At 37.8% G+C, this 22,541-nt stretch overlaps 1 protein-coding gene across 4 annotated transcripts in view; it reads right to left on the reverse strand.

Moving 5' to 3' along the window:
* Nucleotides 1–22,541, reverse strand: part of SATB2 (SATB homeobox 2) — a 218,691-nt gene that overhangs the window by 84,912 nt on the left and 111,238 nt on the right. For all 4 annotated transcript variants that reach the window (XR_006220874.1, XM_042995010.1, XM_007094730.3 and 1 more), the window contains exons 8-9: nt 4,855–5,067; nt 483–638 (exon numbers count right to left, since the gene is read on the reverse strand). Coding sequence is in view for 3 of the 4 variants with exons in the window: in XM_042995010.1 (XP_042850944.1) it covers nt 483–638; nt 4,855–5,067 (369 nt within the window). In the remaining variant the exon portion in view is untranslated. The remainder of the gene's footprint in view (nt 1–482; nt 639–4,854; nt 5,068–22,541) is intronic.

A 22,541-nucleotide genomic window follows, 5' to 3' on the forward strand; every position in this document is an offset into this window, starting at 1 on the left:
AAGATTCCAACTAACTGAGTCTCAGGAAGATGCTATTTTGTACATGCTAAGTTTTGCTCAACATAGAAAGAAAGAAAGAAAGAAAGAAAGAAAGAAAGAAAGAAAGAAAGAAAGAAAGAAAGAAAAAGAAAGGAAGAAAGAGAAAGAAAGAAAGAAAAGAAAGAAAGAAAGAAAGAAAAGAAAGAAAAAAGAAAGGAAAGTGGATACACAGCAGTGCTTAGAATTATGAGAGAAATCATTCAAGGTTGATTCTATTTGAAAAAAAAAAAATCTTTAAAAGAAAAAAATCTGGATTTTAACTTAGTCTCTATTTTAAACTCCAGTGGGAATAAAAGCAAACCATAGAGCAAAAGGCAGAACATGACAGGTTCCCTTGGGATTATTATTGTTATTATTATTATAGGAACAGATGTATTTTTATTGGTGGGAGGAGAATGGTCTAATTCCAGCCCTCGCTTTTGCTCTTTTAAAAAACCACTCACCTGACTTTTATTTGCAGCCACTTTGGCAAACAGGGCTTGAGACACCTTGGCCCTTTTCATCTCCTGTTGGATCTCGTCATAAATGGCAGCTGTGATGTTGACGTTGGCGCCATCCACCTTAATGGGGAGGTCTGTTGTCGGTGTCGAGGTTTTGGCCTACCAAGAGACCATGAAAATAATAATTTAAAAAGTGCTGCATTCAGCCCAGCCATCTGTGCAGAAATTATCAAAGGATTTCAGTCAGCTGATGCCAAACTGCATTAGCTACAAAGGGACACTTCCTGTCCATTATTCTAATCAGGTTAATTGTGATTGGAAATAATTGCAGTGCATTCCTATAGGACATGCAGAGTCCTGTCAACCCTGTTCTTTTCCTCACGGTATCCTAGACGGTTCACAGGTACGATGGCTACCCCAGGTACCAAACTATAAGAGATCACCTAACTGGAAAACAAGCATGCAGAACACACACAGAGTTACCTCTTTCTTTCTAAAAATGGCACACCTAGGAGGAAGAGTCAATTCTTCCAGAAAAAAAAAAAAATGAGTAAATGGGTAGAGGTCTCTAAATAATAAATTATTACTCAATTTAATGCACTCCCCCGAGTCTCGCTCATTCTTTATTAAAGCTTTACATATGTCATTTGAGTATGTATGGTTTCCCATCACTATCATCATTATGCTACCCAGACAGTCACCTAATTTCACCTAGGAAATCAGTGGAAATGAAACAAAATTTCATTTCATAAAACTAGGCTTCAGAATGCCTTTGATGTGCCGTTTTCATTTTCTTAAACTCATATTGTGGTTTTATGTATTCTGCCGTGTTCGTTTTAATTGAATGATTTCCCATCAGCTTCAGAGACAAATGAAGGACAATATAGAAGGTGTTTGTACTTCTTGGGGTTGAGATAACCCTAAAACATTTGCATCTCCACGATCCAAAAGACTGCCAGAGCATTTCCTCTGGTGTGTAATGAGGGGTGGGGAGGGGGCAGGGGGCTGGGAAGCCTTCTCAGAACCCCAGGGAGCAGGACTGTGGGCAGAGTGGGCACCAATTTTTGGCACCTGAGCACAGCTGGCTGATTTGAACTAAACTGAAATTTTTCTGTCTGCACTCACCCTAGAATCCCCAACCAAGGCAGTTGTCACCAGATCATTACTTTCCTTCTATGGAGGCCCTGAGCTACTCCCCCACTGATTTAAGCAGCACGCAGATTTGGAGAGGGACACAGCATGCAGTCTGGATACTGTGGGATCATTCTCCGTAGCATCTTGAAGCCCAAGTTAATGTCCTAAGTTTCTATGAAGGCTTTAATTCATAAGATTGCTCACTGATTTTTGCATTCTCCTCTCTCCCTGTCTCCCTAAAACTCTAGTTACTGCAAGGTAATAATAACTGTAAGGTATGTGATACTTTTTATTTGCCAGGCACTCCAGAAAGTGTTTTTGCTTTTGTTATTTCATTTAATTATTTGAAGAACCCAGTACATCAGACTTTATTATGTTCATTTGACTAAGGAAGACAAGTGAAAATAAAAGAAGACACTTAACTTCCTGGAAAGACAGCAGCAATTGAAGGAACCATGATCGGAACTCAGGAGTTTCCAGCTCCAAAGCATTGGCTGGGGACCACTGTGCTATCCCACCTCCAAAATCTCCAGTGTAGACTGGATACTGTTTTTACAAGCATGTTCTTGCTTTCTAGTTTGGGGTCTTCCCACAATAATCCAATTTTCTGTCATTTTTTTTTTCAAGAAACTCCTTTTTCTTCTCAAAATTTCTAGTTTAACTTGCAGTGCTTTTCCTGCTAAGTGCATATTTTAGCATATCATTTCTGCCTTTCCCAACTGAAATTTCTTCATTAGCCTCACTGACTATCTCATCTTATTAGACTGGTCAAATCTCCTCTAGAACCCTAGAGGCTAAAGAAAAACCTCTCAGGGCACTATAATATATGGTTAGGAGCCCAGGCCTTGGAATCAAAATAATCAGTGATCAAATCCTAGCTCTACCACTCAATCATGTGACCTTGCACAAATTACTTAACCCATTAAAACCTTAGTTTCCTCATCTGTAAAATGGGAATAACAACACAAAATGGTGAGGATTGAATTCATGCAAAATGCTTACAATACCTGACACACAGTTAGTGCTCAGTGTGATCGTTTTTATCCTTATGCTGTTGTTTTGTCGTCATTAAGTACATCAAGAAATACTGGCCAACTGAAAGATTATAAGATGGGGCTCTGAAGATTTGATTTTACATTTTAAATTTCCTCCATTTGTTTTAAACTGGTAATAAAATGTTGATGGGGTCTAGGAAATATTCTCCATCAACCTACATGGGGCTGCCTGGGTATTTTAGATTGCTGGCTCCAACTAAAAGCTTAATCAGTGGGTATTCCTATAATATTTGTTCTCACAAATGAAAGCTTTACTAAGGATCTTTACTATTGAGATATGTATGTAAAGAAGTTTAAGTAAGTAATCATGAAATGTTTTAAAAGACTTTAATAACTTCCCTTTCTCAATGTTTAACAGAAAAAGAAAGTTCCAGAGAATGTACAAATGCCAGTGGCATGACTATATTCTCAAAACTATTTTGAGAAGAAGATTTTATATTTATATTCAGAAATCTCAAAACTGTGAAATTAAATGATCAATTTCCCTGTTATTCTTGTCCCCAAAGGGCACTTCTACCTGGGAATTTTCTAGATGAGATTTTTCTGCTGTTCAATACAGCAAAATACTGACCCTGGTTGTTTTGCCTGATAAATTGGTCTGGCTCTGAAAGCTTTCAGGTCTTTGAAAAGGTGCCTAAGATATAATTGCATTAGAAAAATATTACAAGGAAATGGAAAAACAACCTGGACTTATTTTCTAACAAGTAGAAATGACTTTTTGAGAAGAGCTGGTTAAATGGCCATGAAGCATGGCTGGACTCTCTATAATGATTTAATGGGCTTCAAAAGTGGCAACAATATTGGTGAATTTAATAGAAGTAAATATTAGTGCAAATTAACAACTCGTCCAACTCCATAGCTCAATATATATGCCTCAAGATTTTAAAAAAATAAATAAAAAGAAAAATGTTTCATTACACTCATCCAAAGTAAGCAGTCAAGAGACTTATTTTTGGTTTAACAGTACCTAAAACTCATAATTCACCAAAGACTAAAGTGAAAGTATCACAATTTGGCACTACATGACAGAAAACGATCTTCAATTAAAAATCTATTGCAGAGTTAAAAAAAAAAAAAGTTATGACGTGTGAAAAAAAATGGATGTACTTGAGAAAGCTCAAGTATTTCTACTAGAATAAAATCTCCTATGTTTAATCAGTTCCTTGGAACTTACCAGAAAACACTCATAACACCAAAACTAAGCAAAACAAAACAAAAACAAAACAAAAAAACAAAAAAAACTTTGGTTACAAAGTGCCCATTTTTCTGATTTGTACAAATGCATACTTGTTAAGTATTTGTTTTGAGACATAACTTGCAGTCATCCTGGCAACAGCGAGTCAGATGGTTTTATCGTAAATCTATTGACCAGTAACAGTTTGGGAGAAGTAAAAAGTAGGCTAGAAATGAATGGGCTCAGACGTGAAGTGGAAAGGACACTTGGCTGACTTGAGATGTTGACCATTTAGTTAGGATCGCTGACGCTCACAGCATTACCAGACATGTGAATTTGCAGAAGGACCTGAGAACAGAATGCTTTTAAAGTGTGGGGAAAAAAGGAGAGAAGGAAAGCTGAGTCACTGAGTCCTGTAGGGAGATCACCCAAGGAAGGAAAATCATTAAGGTCTGCATACCTTCCCACTACCATTTTCTAAGGGATCCCTGAATGATCGCCCAAACATTCTGATCCAGCCGCTCCATACGCGTGCTTCAACCATACACAGATTTCTCCTCCATTTTGTCTTTTTCGAAGTGCATAAACAAGAGCTTGGATTGCTCTCCTTGTCCCTGTCCCCAGCCCTAACCCACCCCCCTCCGCCGATCCCCGCTTCCAAGCTAATATACAGTTTAAGGAAAGTAGTGTTCTTACTACGTAAACTCAGCTTCAATTCAAATCCCCTGACTCCATCTTAGATAACTAAGTAGCTGTGTGTAAACAGTCTGGAGCCTACCTATCCACCCACTCCTGCCCTTTTCTGTGTGGAAGAATGGTACTTTCCTCAAGGGACAGAAATACCATATGACACAGTAAAAGATAACCATTCTTACATGGTCAGAGGTTCACATTCTCAGATCAACAAATCTTTGAATTATGTCTCTTAGTTTTTGAGAGAAACGCAGTATCAGTGAAGGCAAGATGTTTCCAAGGCCAAGACTGAAAAGTCAGCGGAGCAAAAATATCTCACCTGAGGGGTTCGGGAGGAGCTGGGACTGCTAGAGGCTGACGAGACCATGCTCACATTGGGATTCATGCTCCGTTCCCTCTCGTCCTGGTAAATGCGATCCCGCTCCACTTCCGGCAGATTGAGGAAATTCTGCATGGCCCTCAGGTTTACTAAAAGAGACTGAGAGGCTGTCCGAGGGTCTTCTTCCTTACGCAAAATCTCAGACAACAATCCCTGATTAAAAGGAAAAAAAAAGAAAAACAGGCCAAGTCATATCTGCAGGTACGTGTGTGGTTTCCATCATCTGCCCCCTCCCCCTTTGTTGGTATTACCAGCTGGCTGTGATGTCAAGAACCTCAGTCTAATTGCTGAGGGTTCTTCAGCAGTAAGATTCTGTGGGACTGTGCTTGCCTTCCAGGGCTTTGCCTTAATCTGGACCGTTCTATTCTGACACTTTATCATCACTGTAATAATCGTCAGTGTACAGAGATGCCAGCTAGCAAGGTAGGCGCTCGGAAGGCTTGTGAAACTGCAATTACCACCAGGTGCCTCCTACAAGTATTTCAGGAACTGTTAGAACTCTCTCTGCTTGAAACTGGGAACACTTGGCAGTCCTGCTCAGCTTTACAAATCTGCCAAGTTTGGTAAATTTAGTTCCGACATTTAAACAGCATGGGAGATTTACATCGACTTAAAAAAAAAAAAAAAAGTTTGGCTGAATTTCTGTGTGACCGGCCACTGTTTTCAATATAGATGTTTCTCATGGCAAAAAGAAAAAAAAAAAGAGAAAAAAAAAGACACAAAGCAAATGGCCATAACTTGTGTTAACCCTCTGATAGCTTCTCAATCCACATACATAATTGGTATCCTCGTATATGTACCAGAGGGCACCCAAACTTTTTTTCATGAGATGCCCTCCTTGGGGCAGCTCTAATCCCACCGTCGTTAAAACAATGGAAATACAGGCACAGCTGGTGAGGGGTCAGAGCACACATCAGAGAATGCCATGTATAGACTCAGATAATTTCTGAATATGTGACTCATCCAAAAAGCTTTAAATAGGAAATTGGTGTTTTCATGTGCTCGGATGGCAGAGAACTCACAAAGGAAAGGAAAATGTTGACAAGTCTAGAGAAAAGTAGTATACACGTAAGAAAAGGGCTAGAACCGGAGTTCTAATCACTGAAGTAATCTGGGCAAAAGCTAAACAATTTCCATTCTGAACTCTTGTTAAATTTTCACAAAGAGACATCACTTTCCACCTTCCAATTCAGGGTGTCTCTTCTCAGGGCAATATGAGACCAGAGTCTAGGATCATCCTCCAGGAAGAGCTGAAATGCTAACTTCTGTATCTTAGAACACACGGGGCAACCCAAAATTGCGAAAAGTAGGTGCCAAAGACATTTCCACTGAGGGAAATATGAATGCAAAGAAAACACTATCAGATTTGTAAAGTATGGCTTAAATATAAAAAGGTGTTAGATCCAAGAAGAATATGCCACCTCTGGTTGGAAAGAAATCTTCAGGGTAAGGTAGGCAAGTTTTAAAAATAAGTAATGCATTTGTAATGTAGTGAAGCAAATATCACAAGAGTGTGCATCACACAGCTATTAGCACTTTAAAGAGGTAATCACCACTCAAAGTATCATGCAAGACAATTTATAAGGATGTACACGTAGTACGACATATGATAGTTCTGCAATACGAGTGTCATGTTGCTTTGATTAGAGAAGTCTTTGCAAACAAGAATGAAATAAGCCACACAGTGAAGCCAGAAGAAATGTTAAGTGCGTGTCTGTGTGCATGCATGCCCAAGGAAAGGAAAAGGTAGGACATGAATGTGAAAATACTGTATTGGTAAAATGAGCATAAGAAAATCTAGATGTATCATGCTTTTAGAAGCAAGAGACATTTGTCTTCCAGAAAATGTTACACAATCTAGGTATGGATTCTTTTTTGAAATTCAAAGTCAGTTCTGCCTTAAGTTATCCTACTTTCCACTTGCATGAAGCAACTTGAAATATTAATAGTGAATTTGTTCTAAGATAAAAATCTCTAAATTAATATGTAGAGAGACAAGAGGGAAGTGGATTTAAAATCAATACCAATAAGACACTAAGATTGATGTTTTCTGAGCTTTCTTTAATAATGAACTCAGTGCATACGGGATGAGTCGGTCCCCTCCTCCTCCTCCTCTCCTTTCTCTCTCTAGCATAAGCAACTTTAGCACTTTATTAAATCTCAGACTGCCAAACTGGGAGGAATTTTAGGGGTTGCATGGATATAGTCTTTACACTAGTTATTACAACGATACTTATGGTACTTCAAAGGCAGTTTGTAAACGTATTCTTCTTCTGTGAAATTATTTTTGAAAGTGGAGTACATTATAGTAAAGATCTTACATACAAAATAGTGAAATAACAAAAACTATTGTTCTAATGGACCACATTCAAAATAGCAAGTTTGTTCATTCATAATCAATAAAAAAATTATTGCAAAGCATAGAGGTCTTTTACTTGTTTCTCTTTTTGGCTTGGTTGACTGTTTTTTTTTCTTCCCCCACCCCCACCCCCTCCCCCACCCCTACACTGAAATCCTTCCCCTACATTTTTTACATGTTGGACAACCTTATGGGGAAATGAATCCATCTCTAAGAAAAATCAAGACAAAGCATCCTTGTAAATGATTGCTCATCAGCATCGTTTCTGAAGTGAGTGGGACACGATGTTTGTGTTTTAAGGGGCTGGTGGAATATACTATTGCCTCTGTTTTATTTGCCTAATTGAAGATAAAGTCTCAAACCAACAAGGTGGTCAGTGCTGCCTCCGCTATTGCCCCAGAGAATGAGAACACTGTTCTAAATTATTTACTTAAAGTCTCATCTGTGTAGCCATGGTTCCAAAGCAGATTCTTTTTACCTCAGACATTTTCAATAACAAGTGGCTAACTGGTGAGCACAAAAAGAGTTTTAGTTGTTTTGTTGAGTCTTTTACATTTGGTTATTTATGTGCTCCTCGCTGTTTAAACTTGAATTAAAAAAAATATATAGTCCAAATTCTGCAGGCTCATAAATGTAGAGTGAGTTTATTTAGTTAGCTGAAAATCATCATGGCGAAAAAAAAAAAATCCAAAGAAAATCTATGGCATAATTTACACTACAAACCACCTTATCTAATTATCAAGATAAGTAAATGTTTATCATATTGAAGCTGTCTTGAATAGAACATAAATTAATAATTTATCTCACATAAATATTTCTAAAGCCCTTGCCACTATGCTGTCTCGCATTTTAATTATCAACCGGCCAGGCGGGAGGTGTCACTTAAACATTCCCAATATGCAGCCTGAGATACAGAGAATGTGGCATGGCACCTGGGCACTGAGGGGGGAAAAAAAAAAAAGTGTACTTTTATGAATAGAAAGATCATGAATATTGAGAATGTGAAAATTGAGGGAAATTAATAAATTAACCGGGATATTGCTTATTAAACTTTCATATCAGTAATCACATTAAAACATATTGCAAGTATTGAGTAAAGTGGTCATTAAGAATTTCTCTCATTGTAGGCAACAGAGCCTTCTCAAGGGAGAGATTATCACAATTCCCAGCATGGTGTTAGCTGAGGTTATGTAAGACCAGGAAACATGTTGACTGAAAAGGAGTAGCGTGAACATCTGCACAGGAAAGAAAGCCACCTTGCACAACAGCTCTTGGGTTACAAGTCACTGAAAAAAGAACCGAGGTGGGAAAAAGAACCTCAAACTGGCCTTCTTCCTGGACTTTTAATGGGGGATTTTGTATATGATGTTGGCAGAAAATTCAATAAAAACAAAATAATTGAAAGCACAAGAGATAATATGATGCCATCTAGCTCGGTTGCTACTAGAGGCTATCTCCACAAACAAAACAAAGAATTTGGGCTGATTTTTAAAATGAAAAATTGATATACTTATTATTTTGAGCACTTTAAACAATATTTCTATGTGGCAAATGAAATGACCTTATAGTTTCTGAATCTGCAATTTCTGTTGATGAGCTTTCTTGTTTACATTATTATGATTTCCATATTTCTTCAACAATTTATATAGTTTGCCCCAAATTGTTCCTGTGTAAAATACATGCTGATAACTCAGAAATGCTTGGGAAACATTACCAGGACTGGCTCCCTAAAATTTAGTTCTAAGTTCCTGCACTAGCCCTTGCGGCCTTGTCTGGGACAGGTGAGAAACTGCTTATGCTGAGCGTTAATTCTAAGAGAGCAAGAAGAGAACCAAAACCTGGGCCAGGTTTTACAAACGCTAAGTCTGAGCCCCTCAGACCTTCCCAGGCAACTCCAGAACTTACAGCAACACTGGAGGTCATTGCTGCCTAGATTTTAACAGACACTTGTTCTGGATATCTCCCAGACCTTTAGTAATTCTGTCGGATCAGGCTCTACTATCCATTGCTCATCTAGGAAACCCCCAAACTCAATGTACCCATTACCAAAAAATGACAGATCAGTCTATTAATTCATTTCTTATTTATGACTTGGTATGAAGCTCAGAAAGGAAAGAAAAGATTAAGAAGACACAGATTCTGCTGCCAAGGAGTTCACTGTATGATGGTTTATAAAAACACAATGTAAAAGATGACAAGTGTCATAAATTCCAGATAGAATGAGTGCCGGCTCAGTTCAGAAGAGGGTAAAAGTATTGCCAACTCAGGGAAAACATTTTGGAAGAAGTGGGACTTAACTTGGCTGGGATTTGAAACATACATAGTACATAGATATAGAGACAACGATGAGACTAGCCAAGGGAGGGATTGGCCAGTATTAAAACCCTGGAAGGAAAAAAAAAAAAAAACAGCATGGCTGATCTAGAACACCGAGAGAAGTGTCCTTTTCCTTAAAAGCTTTAAAAATAGGTACAAAAACTGATAAAGTTTTGAAGTGAAACTACTATAGTCTACATTAATATAATTCTGAACTACTGGAGTATACACAAAATAACCAGCAAACATTACCCCCAAAATGAAGTGATATTAGATAATCTGTTCAGCCTTTTTGTCACCTGCAACAAATTAGGCTTTCAATATGCAAAACATCTTCCTTCCAGAAAAACAAATGATCATGATTCCATTTAATTGTAATTTAATGAGGCATAATTTATTTTTTAAAGTGATATATACCAGGTGTGTACTGAGGAAACTGGCCCAGCAAACCCCGGTGCTCCCCCTTGGAAAAAGCTTCAAGCTAGCTGGAGACTGTTTTCATTTCTGTAAATTACATTTCTGTTTGTGGCAGTTGAAGTGGGAGGTATAAAGGGTAACTTGCACTGTTCACATATTTATTGTAACATATACCTTTGAAGTAACTCAACCAAAAAATGCTCATTTATCATCTAAGCAAATAGTTTCAAAGTGTTGAGTTCCAATCTGAACAAAGATAGATTTTAGAGAAAATAAAGCCCATCCCCTAATAACGTTTTTTAATTATGTATTGTTGGATGTATGAACAAAGTATATAAGCTATTTAATGATGATCTTCAGAAATCAAGCTACAACTCTAAGGATACATGAATTGAGACATATGTATTATGCAATGGTGAGTCTGAAAATATATTTAGTTCATATTTATATATTGCTTTAAACAAATGATGTCCTAACCAGTCAGCAAGGTCCAAAGACATGTATACCCCCATTTTACAGATTAAAATCATAGAGGGTCAAAGGTAGAAAGGATCTTGTCAGTCATATCGGCCAACCCTTCATCCTACCCCTGAGTATGATCTATCACATACTTCCCTTTAAAAACAAAACAAACAAAAATCCTCCAAAGGTACTCTTCACATCTCAATCTTCACGACTTCCCTCTTCATGCTTGCATGCTCATTTGTCAGCCTTACTTTTCACACAATTCTGAAATGTCTGGTTCCAGCTGACATGAGAGCCAAAAACTGGTATTCTTTTGTGAAGACCAGGTAATACAAAATTCCCAGCCTAATCATACAAAGTGAGCTTTTCTATTCCAGGGACTAACACACAGTTACAGAAGCTGGGGAGCCAGCTGCATGGCTGTAGAAAGTGCTGACATCCTATAGTCAGAAAGCGGACCTAACAGAAGTGATTCTTCCCTCATCTCCAATCTCCTTTCCTTCTAGACACTCCTGAGAGGCATTTCCCCCTCTGCTCACGAATATAAACAGGTTTCCCTGGGTTCCATATTCATAATCCACAGCCCCACTATGAACCTGTATGCTGAAATTCATTTGTGTAATGCTAAAAATACTCACCCTCCTTTCACCCCCTAGAGTACTGCTCAGCCATGGAGCCAGAGTACTTAGGCTGATTTGAATAAAAGGTATACAGGGCACAACAATGACAATTTGATTTTTATTATTAAAAATGATGTGTTAAATCCTCAAAGAAAATGTCGTTATTGCATTAGTTTAATAAAACCTCCCTTTATTACAATATTTCTTTATTAGGAGAGGCAGCCTATGCATGTAGCATGGTTGTAGGATGGGGGTGGATAGAATTGAGCATCTAAAGGGAATTAATGTACTCTGCAAATATAAATGCATATACAAAAGTAACATTTGCAGACAAATGTTGTTGCTGTAGAAATGTATTCTGTAATTCACTAAAATACTATGTACATATGTGTGTATGCATATACGCTGCAGTTGGCAATAGTCTCTCCCTCCTTTGAACTGAGATGGCACTCGTTCTATCTGGCATTTATGACACTCATCATCTTTTACATTGTGCTACTAGAAAACCTCTTCTCTTCATCATACAGTAAACTCCTTGGGAGAAGAATCTGTATAATTTGTGCTTAGTGGTTAGTTGGGAATATAGAGGGATATAAAGCTCTAAGAACGCACCAAATGCATTTTTAAAAACTGGTCTGAGATGGGGGAGTCCTGTGTTTGCTGAAACGCCAGGAACAGGCCCTGTTGGACCACATATTACACTCAAGATCTTTTCATTCAACCTATTGTAAACACCAAGATAGTGGAAACTGAAATTCTTGGCCATGCAGACTCCACTTTAGACCAAATATTTCATCTACTCCCAATCTGCAATTCATTAAATAAAACACTTCCCTCAAAGACAGCTTTCTTTCTAGGGGACATAATAAAACTATACTGTGCTACCTGACACATCAGAATATAGTACATGCAACACAGAGTGGGTCCAACAAAACATTCTTGAAACCAAAATCACCTGTGCTCTCCTAACAGCAATCCCCTCGTCGGAGCCACTCCTGAGCACATACAGTGAAGGAATTTAGCCAGAAACAGATCTCTGGGAACTTTACTATTTTTACCTACCTAATCAATGCAAAGATAGATGCAATTAGATGAACAGTTTTTTGGTTTTTTTTTTTTTTCTTTTTATCCCTTCCATTTTTGTCTTTAGAAACTCTTAGGTATTGGAATGGGGGGGGGGGGTGCAGGGGGCGGGTTATGCACAATCCAAGCCAAAATTTTCTAAACACATGAGTACAAAAAAGCAAAATCAAATAGAGAACTGAACAGGTTCCCTTTAGAAACATTTACCAGTGGTGTTCTCAGCTCTGGGCACATACATGGTTTCTACTAACACCTCAAGTACCTGGCACATGACTATTGCATTCACAAAGTTCTGGGCCCTGGTTATTTCTAGTTTCTATGTGTATTGTGTGAAACAACTGTTGGCAAACTGCCCCCAAAATTTACTAGCTTTGGCTACTTTGTCAAAACATTGGCAAAAATAGTACTTTCCCAAAACAAAACAAAACAAAACAAAAACATACATTTATTGAATATTTATATCTCAAATGTATCAAATGCATTCAGATATAAAAAGTAAAGCAGTCTGTTAACATATGAGTTGACTTTGTCCTGAAACAGTTATAAAATATCATTTTTTTTCCTGCTGAAATATTTCTGCATTAACTTCAATCACCTCCAAGGTCAAAAACATGTGTTCTCACACAGTACATGTAACATATCGCAGTACTTAATATACCACAACAGGATTACTGGTTTGAAAGCCCGTTTAACCCCTTCAACCTCCTTGAAGGAGAAATTGTATCTTTCATGTTCTGTTCTATGAGATCAGAAATAATTGAGAATAAAGTGGTCGTGAATGTGAGTTCTAATGTCAAAATTTCTGCATTCAAAATAGGGCTTCAATTAGCCAAGGATTAATTCATCTTCCTATGGCACAGTTTCCTCACCTGTAAAACTGATAAAATAATTTTACTTCCCTCATGGGATTCCCTAGAGCTTATAACTGATACATGTTAAGTGTTCAATAAATGTTAGCCTCCATTAAAAGGTCTACCATAGTTTCTGAATGCTTAATAAACATTTGTTAATTGAATATAGAATATACAGAACTATATCAAATAAATACAGAACTAATACACAATACAATTCTTATTTTAAATTTGCAACTTCAAATTTTCATGGCCCTCCACTTACATTTTGCTGTCTTCCCGCATAGAAGGCAGAAAATGTAAAGGATACATTTCAGGAAGAAGAAGAATTAAAATTATTTGGAATAGAGGAAATGTAAAGAAAAATTTAACTAATTATATAAACTGGAACGATCATATGGTAATCCAGCATGTCACTAAACCAAGATACTCTTTTTATACCTCAGAAAAGTAAAACAACTTTTCCTCCCTAAGTAACTCTGTAGTCATTTAAAATAAGCATTAATTTGCATCACTGTTTAAACATGGGTCATAACTATTAGTAGATGATAGATTTCAGTAGATCATAACTAGTTCTTTTATAATGACATGCAATTCAGTAGATTGGAAATTACCAGGGTGTTTCATACATGGTACAAGTATTATTACCCGAAGCTTTTTTTTTTCTTTCATGAAGGTTTTGCTTTAGAATATACAGATAGACAAAAACACAGGTTGAAATGAGATGGAACTCCAGACGGACATACACACGTATGTGCACATGTGTGAGTGTATGTACCAGCTCATGATGTAAAAGGTATTTCTCACTGGGTGCTGCAGTCAAAGATGTTTGAAAGTAAATGCTGTGATGTACACTGATAATTTTAGGTACAAAACTTGTAGACAGAATGTAAACAACGTTGTAATCTCCAACTGACTTCAAATTGATTCAGTTATATTTTTCTCACAGCATTTCTGGCCTTTAAACATAATTCGTTTTATTTGAACAAACATGCACTTAACCCCAGGCCAAATGGTCATCATTTCAATCAATGGCCATGAAAGGAACACTCCTTGTGTATTTTTTTTATTACTTTAAATAAGCAATGGTGAAAAGTATATAAATAATGGGATCTAAAGCTAGTGTTCCTTGTATTTCTTCTATAAAAATTCTACTTTAATTGTAAACATCACCCAGGATTGGAGGAGACTAAATACTAAAATAAACCTTCACACTAAAAATATAAGTCTATATTGAGACACACTCACAGGAGGTAAAAGAAAGTCCTTATTGAAGGAAGAGACTCCTTATCTGTGTGAAAGGAGCTGATCACCCCTTGTCAGAAAAAAAAAAAGTGACAAAAGCTTGTAAAACCATCCCCCAAAGGAAGACTTTTTTAGTTAAAATGGAGAAAACTGAATTTTTTATAATTAGTTCAGTAACTAATTTCTAAGCACTTGGACACTGGTCAGGGATAGGAAAAGACAGAATAGGGCTCTGTCATCTTTGGTTCCTCTGATTCTTTGGTACCAGTTTTGTAAAGGGGCGGTGGGGTCTTTATATATTCTTTTACACAAAATTTTCTATTTCAAGTAGATATAGGAATGAGGAGACAGTTATTGGGGCACCTGGGTGACTCTGTTGCTTAAATGTCTGACTCTTGATTTTGGCTCAGGTCATGATCTCCTGGTTTGTGAGTTTGAGCCCTGCATCAACCTCCCCTGCACTGACAGTGTGTGGCCTGCTTGGGGTTCTCTCTCTCTCTCTCTCTCTCTCTCTCTCTCTCCCTCTCTCTCTCGCTCTCCCCCTCCCCCCCACATGCATTCTTTCTCTCTCTCTCTCTCAAAATAAATAAACATTTAAAAGGAAATCTTTACCAAAAAAAAGTAATGAGGAGGGGGTTATATATGTTTGACAGTTACCGAGTCAACCTTCTCTTTACCCAGAACACAAAGCCAGTATCTCCTCCCTCCTTTTCAGCTGGAATTGCCTAAAAGGTGCTAATTAATGATAGTTTGTATATGTGCAAGAGGAACTAAAGTGAGACCACTAGCAAGAGGCCATCCTTAAGACATCTAAGAACTTGGAGACACTGCTATACTGAGAGATATTAATATTATTATAATCTTTAAATCTATGAATTCAAGCCAGTGGTTCTGAAATGAAAGACTGCCTATTTTATGAAGCAAGCAGGGCCATCTTTTCCCACTTTATTAATTTAATGTTGAAATCAAAAGAGGGTGTATTATTTGCTTCAAAACCCAATAACATGTTCATGCCTGATCTGCAGCATTTCATATATACAGGCCACCTTTCAGTGGATGGACTTCCTTTTTCTCACAGGCTTCCTTGTCATTTTATAAGCAGCTCACTGGACCATGGAGTCAAGACCCCTGGGTTTGCATTGTGTTCCACTCCTGTATGACTTGTGGAGTGCCGTATCTCTATTGCATAGTAAGAAATAATGATGACTGAGACCAGAGGTTGGCCGAGAAATAATGCTGAATATCTTGGAAGTCAAGTTTTCTACAAATATAAACTGTATGTATAATTAAATCATGCCTATCTTTGGCTAACAATATGTATAAATCAAACGTAAGACTTTCTCCTTCCCCAAATGGACTGGTAACCCACTTAAGTTCAGATTTCCAAATATTTTGGATACTAAAATGTTCATGTTGTTGCTACATACCCCTTCCTAACTGTGCCACTTCGAAGTATACCGTTTAGCAAGTCCTTAGTCACTTTTAACCCAAATAACACGGGTGTGTATATACTATAAACATGGTATCGATAAAGCATAAAAGCAAAACCCATGTCATTTCACACACACGTGTACATTTCTAGCCATTGACCTTACTGCCAACTTTCCTGATGCGTTGTTCAATCTAATTTTCCAATCTGTTGAAAACATTCTCCAGTTGCTGAGTCACTTTATAAAACTGTATTTATGACCCTGGCCTTAAGTTTCTTCAAATGATGTGGCTTTGATGAGTAAACAGCAGACTCTTTGCAAAATCTCATAAAAAAAAAAAATTGTCAAATAAGGACAGGTCCACCAAATGACTTCCTGAAGGATTTTTTAAATCCTCTTCTCTATCAGATAAGACCCACGATGAACAACTTTCTCAAGCAAAGCCTTTGACAAAAGGTTGCAAATTGTGTAACTCAGTGACTTTTGCATCAAACAGAAGAAGGAGCACGATACCAAATTAGAGTCCTACTGGTACAGAATAGCACATTTTGTGAAACACATCTGTGCATCTACTGAAAACATGTTTCTAAGAATTGGTTCAGGAGAGCTACCTGAAACAGAAAATGGACCTGAACTTTCTGCGTTATGATGTAATGTGCTAGAGGAAAAAGAACTCTATTATATAAATAATGAAGGTGGAAAAAGCCTCATTTCCAAACTGTAGAAACTTCTTACTGTTGATTCCTTATGTAAGGGTATTTCCTGAACTCTACCACCAAGGAAAGGGGATAGTGATGCAAAGAAGGAACATGGACCACAACTAACTTTCCCTTTCTAGCATTCTAATGCTCCCATTCACATGTGGCAGGGCAGCCATTCCAATGGATTTAGCCTAGTTTGGATCAAAGCTTCCTCTACTTCATTTAACAGATTTGCTCAGATGGAAGGTCTCGGAGGAGAAACAATGTTAGTAAATGAAGGATTTCTGAACATATGAATATGTAGGTCATTGGATTTTTAAATAAATTAGAGAATAGTTTATCTATTCAGGAAGAGTCATTGTACATATTTTATGAAGCCATCCTTATTATAGGTCAGTGGGCATCCCACAACCATTCCTTCGTAATATTGTCTTTTAAAATACTGTCATAAACCTTTTCACACTGTCACAAGCCTCTGATTAATATTTTCAAGTCCATAAAGTGACAAGGGGCAAAAGAACACTTAAGGTTAGGATTCATAATCAAACTGTCAAAAAAGCACAGATGTGAGTAAACACAGTAAATAAGCGACTTATTTAATGTCCATAAGCCTAGGAAGTGAAAGTATGCCAACACTAACATAAATTTAGGATATTAGCAAGGGAAAATGAACTGCAGAAGAAAAGAAAAGAGAAAAGGGAGGGAGCAAGGGACAAAAGAAGGAAGGAAGGAAGGAAGGAAGGAAGGAAGGAAGGAAGGAAGGAAGGAAAGAAAAAAGGACAGAAAGAAAAGAAAAGGAGAAGAAAAGAAAGGGACAGAAAGGGAGGGAGGAAGGGAGGAAGAAAGAAAAGGAAAAGAAAAAAAAGAAAAAGAAACTAGATAGAGCTCGGGTCCTCTTATTTCTTGAAATTATAAGTCCTAAAAACACCACTTGCATCACTGACAGAGCACTGGGCAGAGCGAAGGAACAAAACTACTCTGAAACTCACGTGAATTACATAATTCACCATTTAGACTTGGTAAGGGTGGTTTTCATTTAAGTCAAGTTTAGAAGATCTCATAGGGCTTCAAATCCAGTGTCCATTTCTGTTTCATTCCCTCTCTTTCTCTTTCCTGTATTTGATAACCATAAGTAAATCTTCCCAATATCAATATCAGTCCATTGAATTCAGAGGGCTTTAAACAATAATAGTGCTGATACTTTTCAAGAGAAAGTAGTACAGTAAAAACATCTATACTATTCCCATAGTGATATCTTACTTTATATTTGGAACGTAGTAAGGCATAAAATTGAAGATAAGTTTTATTCAAACTACTACCCCATAATATAACCAAAAGCCTATTTAGACGAGCAGGGGCACTGATCTATAATCTGGGATAAAAATCACATCTTGAGATAAAGATTCCTGTGCAAGTGATTTATTAAGGAAGTACAAAGGGAAACTGGTGAGGCAGTGGGAAAAGTGGGACAGGGAAGGGAAGAAACCCAAGCAGTCCCTGTCTCAGCCTCATCTGCAGAGAGCTCTAGAGTAAAAGTCACACTTCAGTGCTGTCCCTACTACTGGAGGCAGGGGAGCTGGCCTTTTACCCCCCTGCACCTATCAGACATTGGTTAAGTATTACCAGCTCTCTGCCTGTGTGAGTAAAGCAAAATCCAATAGTCCGAGGAAAGTCCTTTGAATGAAAAACTGACCAGCAGTCACTAGCTTCTAGAAGTAAAAGTATAGGGGAGTACAAGTGGGGGAGAAATAGAACACCAAACACAGAGCAGGCATGTTATCTGCCTCGGCTTACTCTGGTGTAATACCCACAGCACCTCACTTTGTGACCATAGGTAATAGAAACACTTAGAAATATATCACAGGAATTTCCTGGAAATTAATGACCAGGCCAGAAAACATCTGATCTCTCATTTGTCATAAAAGTCTTCAGAGACAAAAAAAGTGGGGTTAACCTTTTCTTCCAAAAGACTAGTAAAGAAGAAAGTGACAATGCTCAGAATGTATTTTCTGCAAGGTCATAATGACAAAAACAGGCTTCTATCATCCTGATGGCACAGACAGGATGTGATGCTCTGCTATACCCTGCATCTAGAACTACATTACTACATTAGTCTCGTGCCCATGCTGATGAAATGATACCCTGGCATTGCATGATCTCAAGACACACTGATTAAAATAAAAATGTATTAAATGCAAGCTCTTGAGGGGCGCCTGGGTGCCTCAGTCAGTTAAGCGTCTGACTTCAGCTCAGATCATGATCTTGCGTTTCATGAGTTTGAGCCCCGTGTCAGGCTCTGTGCTGACAGCTCAGAGCCTGGAGCCTACTTCAGATTCTGTGTCTCCTTCTTTCTCTGCTCCTCCCCCACTTGTGCTCTGTCTTTCTCTCTCTCTCAAAGATAAATAAAAACATTAAAATTTTTTTTAAAAAAGCAAGTTCTTGGAAATATAGCTCTATTCCCTCGATTGTGTTATTTTATATCACCAAATGATATAGTGGCAATAGATCAGATATACAGAGTAATTAATAGTTTCTCCTTGGAGAACTGGCATTTTCAAATGCTATTTATTATGAATTTCAGTTGTTCCTCTGGAAGTTTTAAACATGAAAAACTAGGCCGATGTGGTTGTTTTTTTTTTCCAGCTTTAGCTTCATTTATGAATGTTATACATGTGATTTGTTCTATACGCACACATACACACTGTCTCTAATTACTAGTTGTTCAGGGTCCAATCACTGAGCACAAATCCAGAAATACAAACTATAGGATGACAAACCAAAGTACTTTTTATTGAATTTGATAATAAATGAATAATAGAGATCATGAACTATTTCTAGGAAATACTCAGTGTACTGAAGGTATATTACATCTCACTAAAGCAAATGGACACAAGATTGATATTGGCCTTAGGTATTCATCTAAAATAAATGGTTCTGATCCTGTTTGCTTTGAGGAAAAAAATGGTGAGATTCCTTTCTATCCAAAAATTAATACTTCATTTACGTTGTTATGTATAAAGTTAATTTTTGTTTATTATAGCCGGCAAATCATGATATCACCCATAAATGTCTGATTCCACTCAAAAAAGCCTAACATTTGGAAAATCCATGGTTGGTTTCACGGGGCACAGTACGCCATGTTTTCCATTTAATGATGCTGCTGGTGAAACCCAGCTGTCCAACCTTGCTGTTAGCAACTACAGTATATACAGCAAAAACAATCTGCCTGCTGACCTCCAGCTTAAGTTCAAACTATGTCATTCTGTCAATACCATCTACCTTGATTAGGTTGGGCTTTATACACAACAGGTTATGATCCCAGAGGGATGAAAAGCTTTCCCAAATTAAAAGCAGAATTTTAAAAGGAAATACTCATACATTCCTATGCATTTTCCATTTGATATCCTCAAGGCTGGCCCATGAACTCAAGCTCATGTTGATTGAAAGTGAATGTTCCTTTCTGGGTGTAGCCATCTTACAAATTTAATGGCAGGAGGAAAATAATAAAATGTGTTCCATGCTTCAATTAGACCTTTTATAACTTGGCACTTGAACGATGGCAATGCCAAAGAAAAATCATTAATCCATAAAAATAGACAAAAAGGATTGTGGAGGAGAAGACAGACCTCCAGGAGTCTAGGGCCTTGGCAGAGCATTCTCTCACACCAACAAGGTCTGTCTTTTGTCTAGCCTCTCTGTGAGTCTTCTCTCAGGCTTCATGCTATTTGGATAAAATATATACTGTATTTGATTCTAAAATCCAGAGTAATACAACCATGCTTTCAATTTTATCCTTAGCCAAAGGAACTGTATATATAACCAATAAAATGTTGGCTAGCTATGAAATGCCTATTCATGCACATGAATGATACATGAAAGAACACACACACATACACATGCGCACACACACACACACACAACTACACATATAAACACAAAATAAAGACTAAAAGATGCATCCTTCCACTTTGTATTTAGCAATAACATTTAGTAACACACTGGCTCAAAAGCACCAGAATTTTTCATAGCCCTAGTTCAGATAACTGTGGACACACAAACGCTGCTTTAGTACTTTGAGTCAAAAAAGAAATCATAGAGTGCTATCTGGAACATGTGCAGACCTCCGTGGACCTCCAAACTCATTTTCAAATGCTGTAAATGGAGTCTGTCAATAATAGAAAGCGTAAATCAGCGAAGTCAAGGGGGCAGGAGATCTCACCCTCTTGGTCTCCTGCCACACCTAATCTTTCAGCACCAAACCTCAAACCATCCCACTGTGCTTCTTCCCTGCTCCCACTCCTCTGGTTCCAGCATTCCTGAAGACTGTTACCAAACCACAGTGCTTGGTTCCATCACTAGTTCATGCCTGTTAACTTCAGCTGAGATCCCAAACTACTTCACAATTCCTTCTATCTCAGATCGACTCCCTATCACATTCAAGCTGTCAACACACTTCTGACCTCCTTTTCAACACCAAATTTCGGAAAGAGTAATTTGCAGCCCCTGCTTCTGTATCCTCAACAGTTAGTCACTCCTCAACTCCTAAATTCTGGCTCCTGCCTTCTCAACTCTAATGAAATTACACTCTAGGTTTGCCAAAGGTCTCTCCCAACCAATTGCCAAATTTCATGGCATGGTTTCAAGCTTCTCATGCCCAGACGTCTTAGTTTTGCTCACAAGGACAAGTCTCCTTCTGCAAACTCTTTATTCATGTTCTGTATACTCTCACTACTACCTCCCTATTCTTCCATCTCCACCTGCTCCCATCTCTACTGGCATTTCTTTTACCTCTTTTCCTGGTGGGAGTAGTGGTGATGGTTTCTCCTCTTCCTTCCCTCGACTCTCTAAATCTCAGGCTCTGTCAGTAAATTTCTAATCTTTCTCTAACCCTGAAAACTCTTTTTAGCACCAAACTCATATTTTGAATGACTTCTGAATACCTTCATTTGAACAAATCTGCCAGTACAGGGTGCCTGGGTGGCTCAGTCAGTTCAGCGTCCAACTCTTGATTTCGATTCAGGTCATGATCTCATAGTTCGTGAGTTTGAGCCCTGCATCAGGCTCCATACTGACAGGGCAGCGCCTGCTTAGGATTTTCTCTCTCCTTCTCTCTCTGCCCCTCCCCCACTCTCTCAAAGTAGATAAATCAACATTAAGGAAGGAAGGAAGGAAGGAAGGAAGGAAGGAAGGAAGGAAGGAAGGAAGGAAGAAAGAAAGAGAAAGAAAGAAAGAAAGAAAGAAAGAAAGAAAGAAAGAGAAAGAAAGAAAGAAAGAAAGAAAGAAAGAGAAAGAAAGAAAGAAAGAAAGAAAGAAAGAAAGAAAGAAAGAAAGAAAGAAAGATCTGCCAGCACTTCGGAGTCAAAATAGCCTGATCCAAAATAATCACTAAACTTATTCCAACTATCTGTTTCAATGTTCTTTTTGACTCTCTAAATAATTACAGATTTATTCTCAGCCACAAGGCTCTAACCTTGGCATTATCTTTATTGTCCATCCCTCTTTATCCATTCAGGTGGTTGCACTTTCTGTCAATTTTACTTCCACAATTCTTCTTGATTTTGTACTCTCTATCCCACCACCACCAGCCTAGTTCAGAACTTCTACACATTTCAGCTGGATATTTATGGCTGCCTTCTAAATGATATTCCTACCTTCTTGCTATCATGAGAGAGAAAAAGATCTTCCTAAGGTCCAATTCTGATTATTGGATTATAGCATATTCCTACATAAGACCTTCAATGGCTTCTAGTGCCTATTAAATAAGGTTCAAAGTTCCTAGCATGGCCCTAAGACCTTTTTTGATCTATTTCCCCGTTTAAGTTTTATTATCTAGCTTTGCTATCAACTACCAACTATTCCCACACATGCCTGACTCAGCACTTTTCTTGTTAATTCCTTTAGCCTAAAGTACCCTTCTTCTCCATCTTTGCCTGTTAAATTCTATTTATCCTTCAAGGTCTAACTCCCCAGAAACTTAATATTCAAGTCAGGTATTTACATATGGTGCTTGCCTATGATCTTTTTCATCTTTGCATCTGCACTGAGCTTAGCTTCCTGCCTTGCATTTAGTAGGGTGATCAAATTTAAACCTACTGTCCTCTTCAAGACTCACTATATTCATCCTACTATAAGTATTCCTT

Source organism: Panthera tigris, chromosome C1 (genome assembly GCF_018350195.1).
Source record: "Panthera tigris isolate Pti1 chromosome C1, P.tigris_Pti1_mat1.1, whole genome shotgun sequence".
Classification (NCBI taxonomy): domain Eukaryota; kingdom Metazoa; phylum Chordata; class Mammalia; order Carnivora; family Felidae; genus Panthera; species Panthera tigris.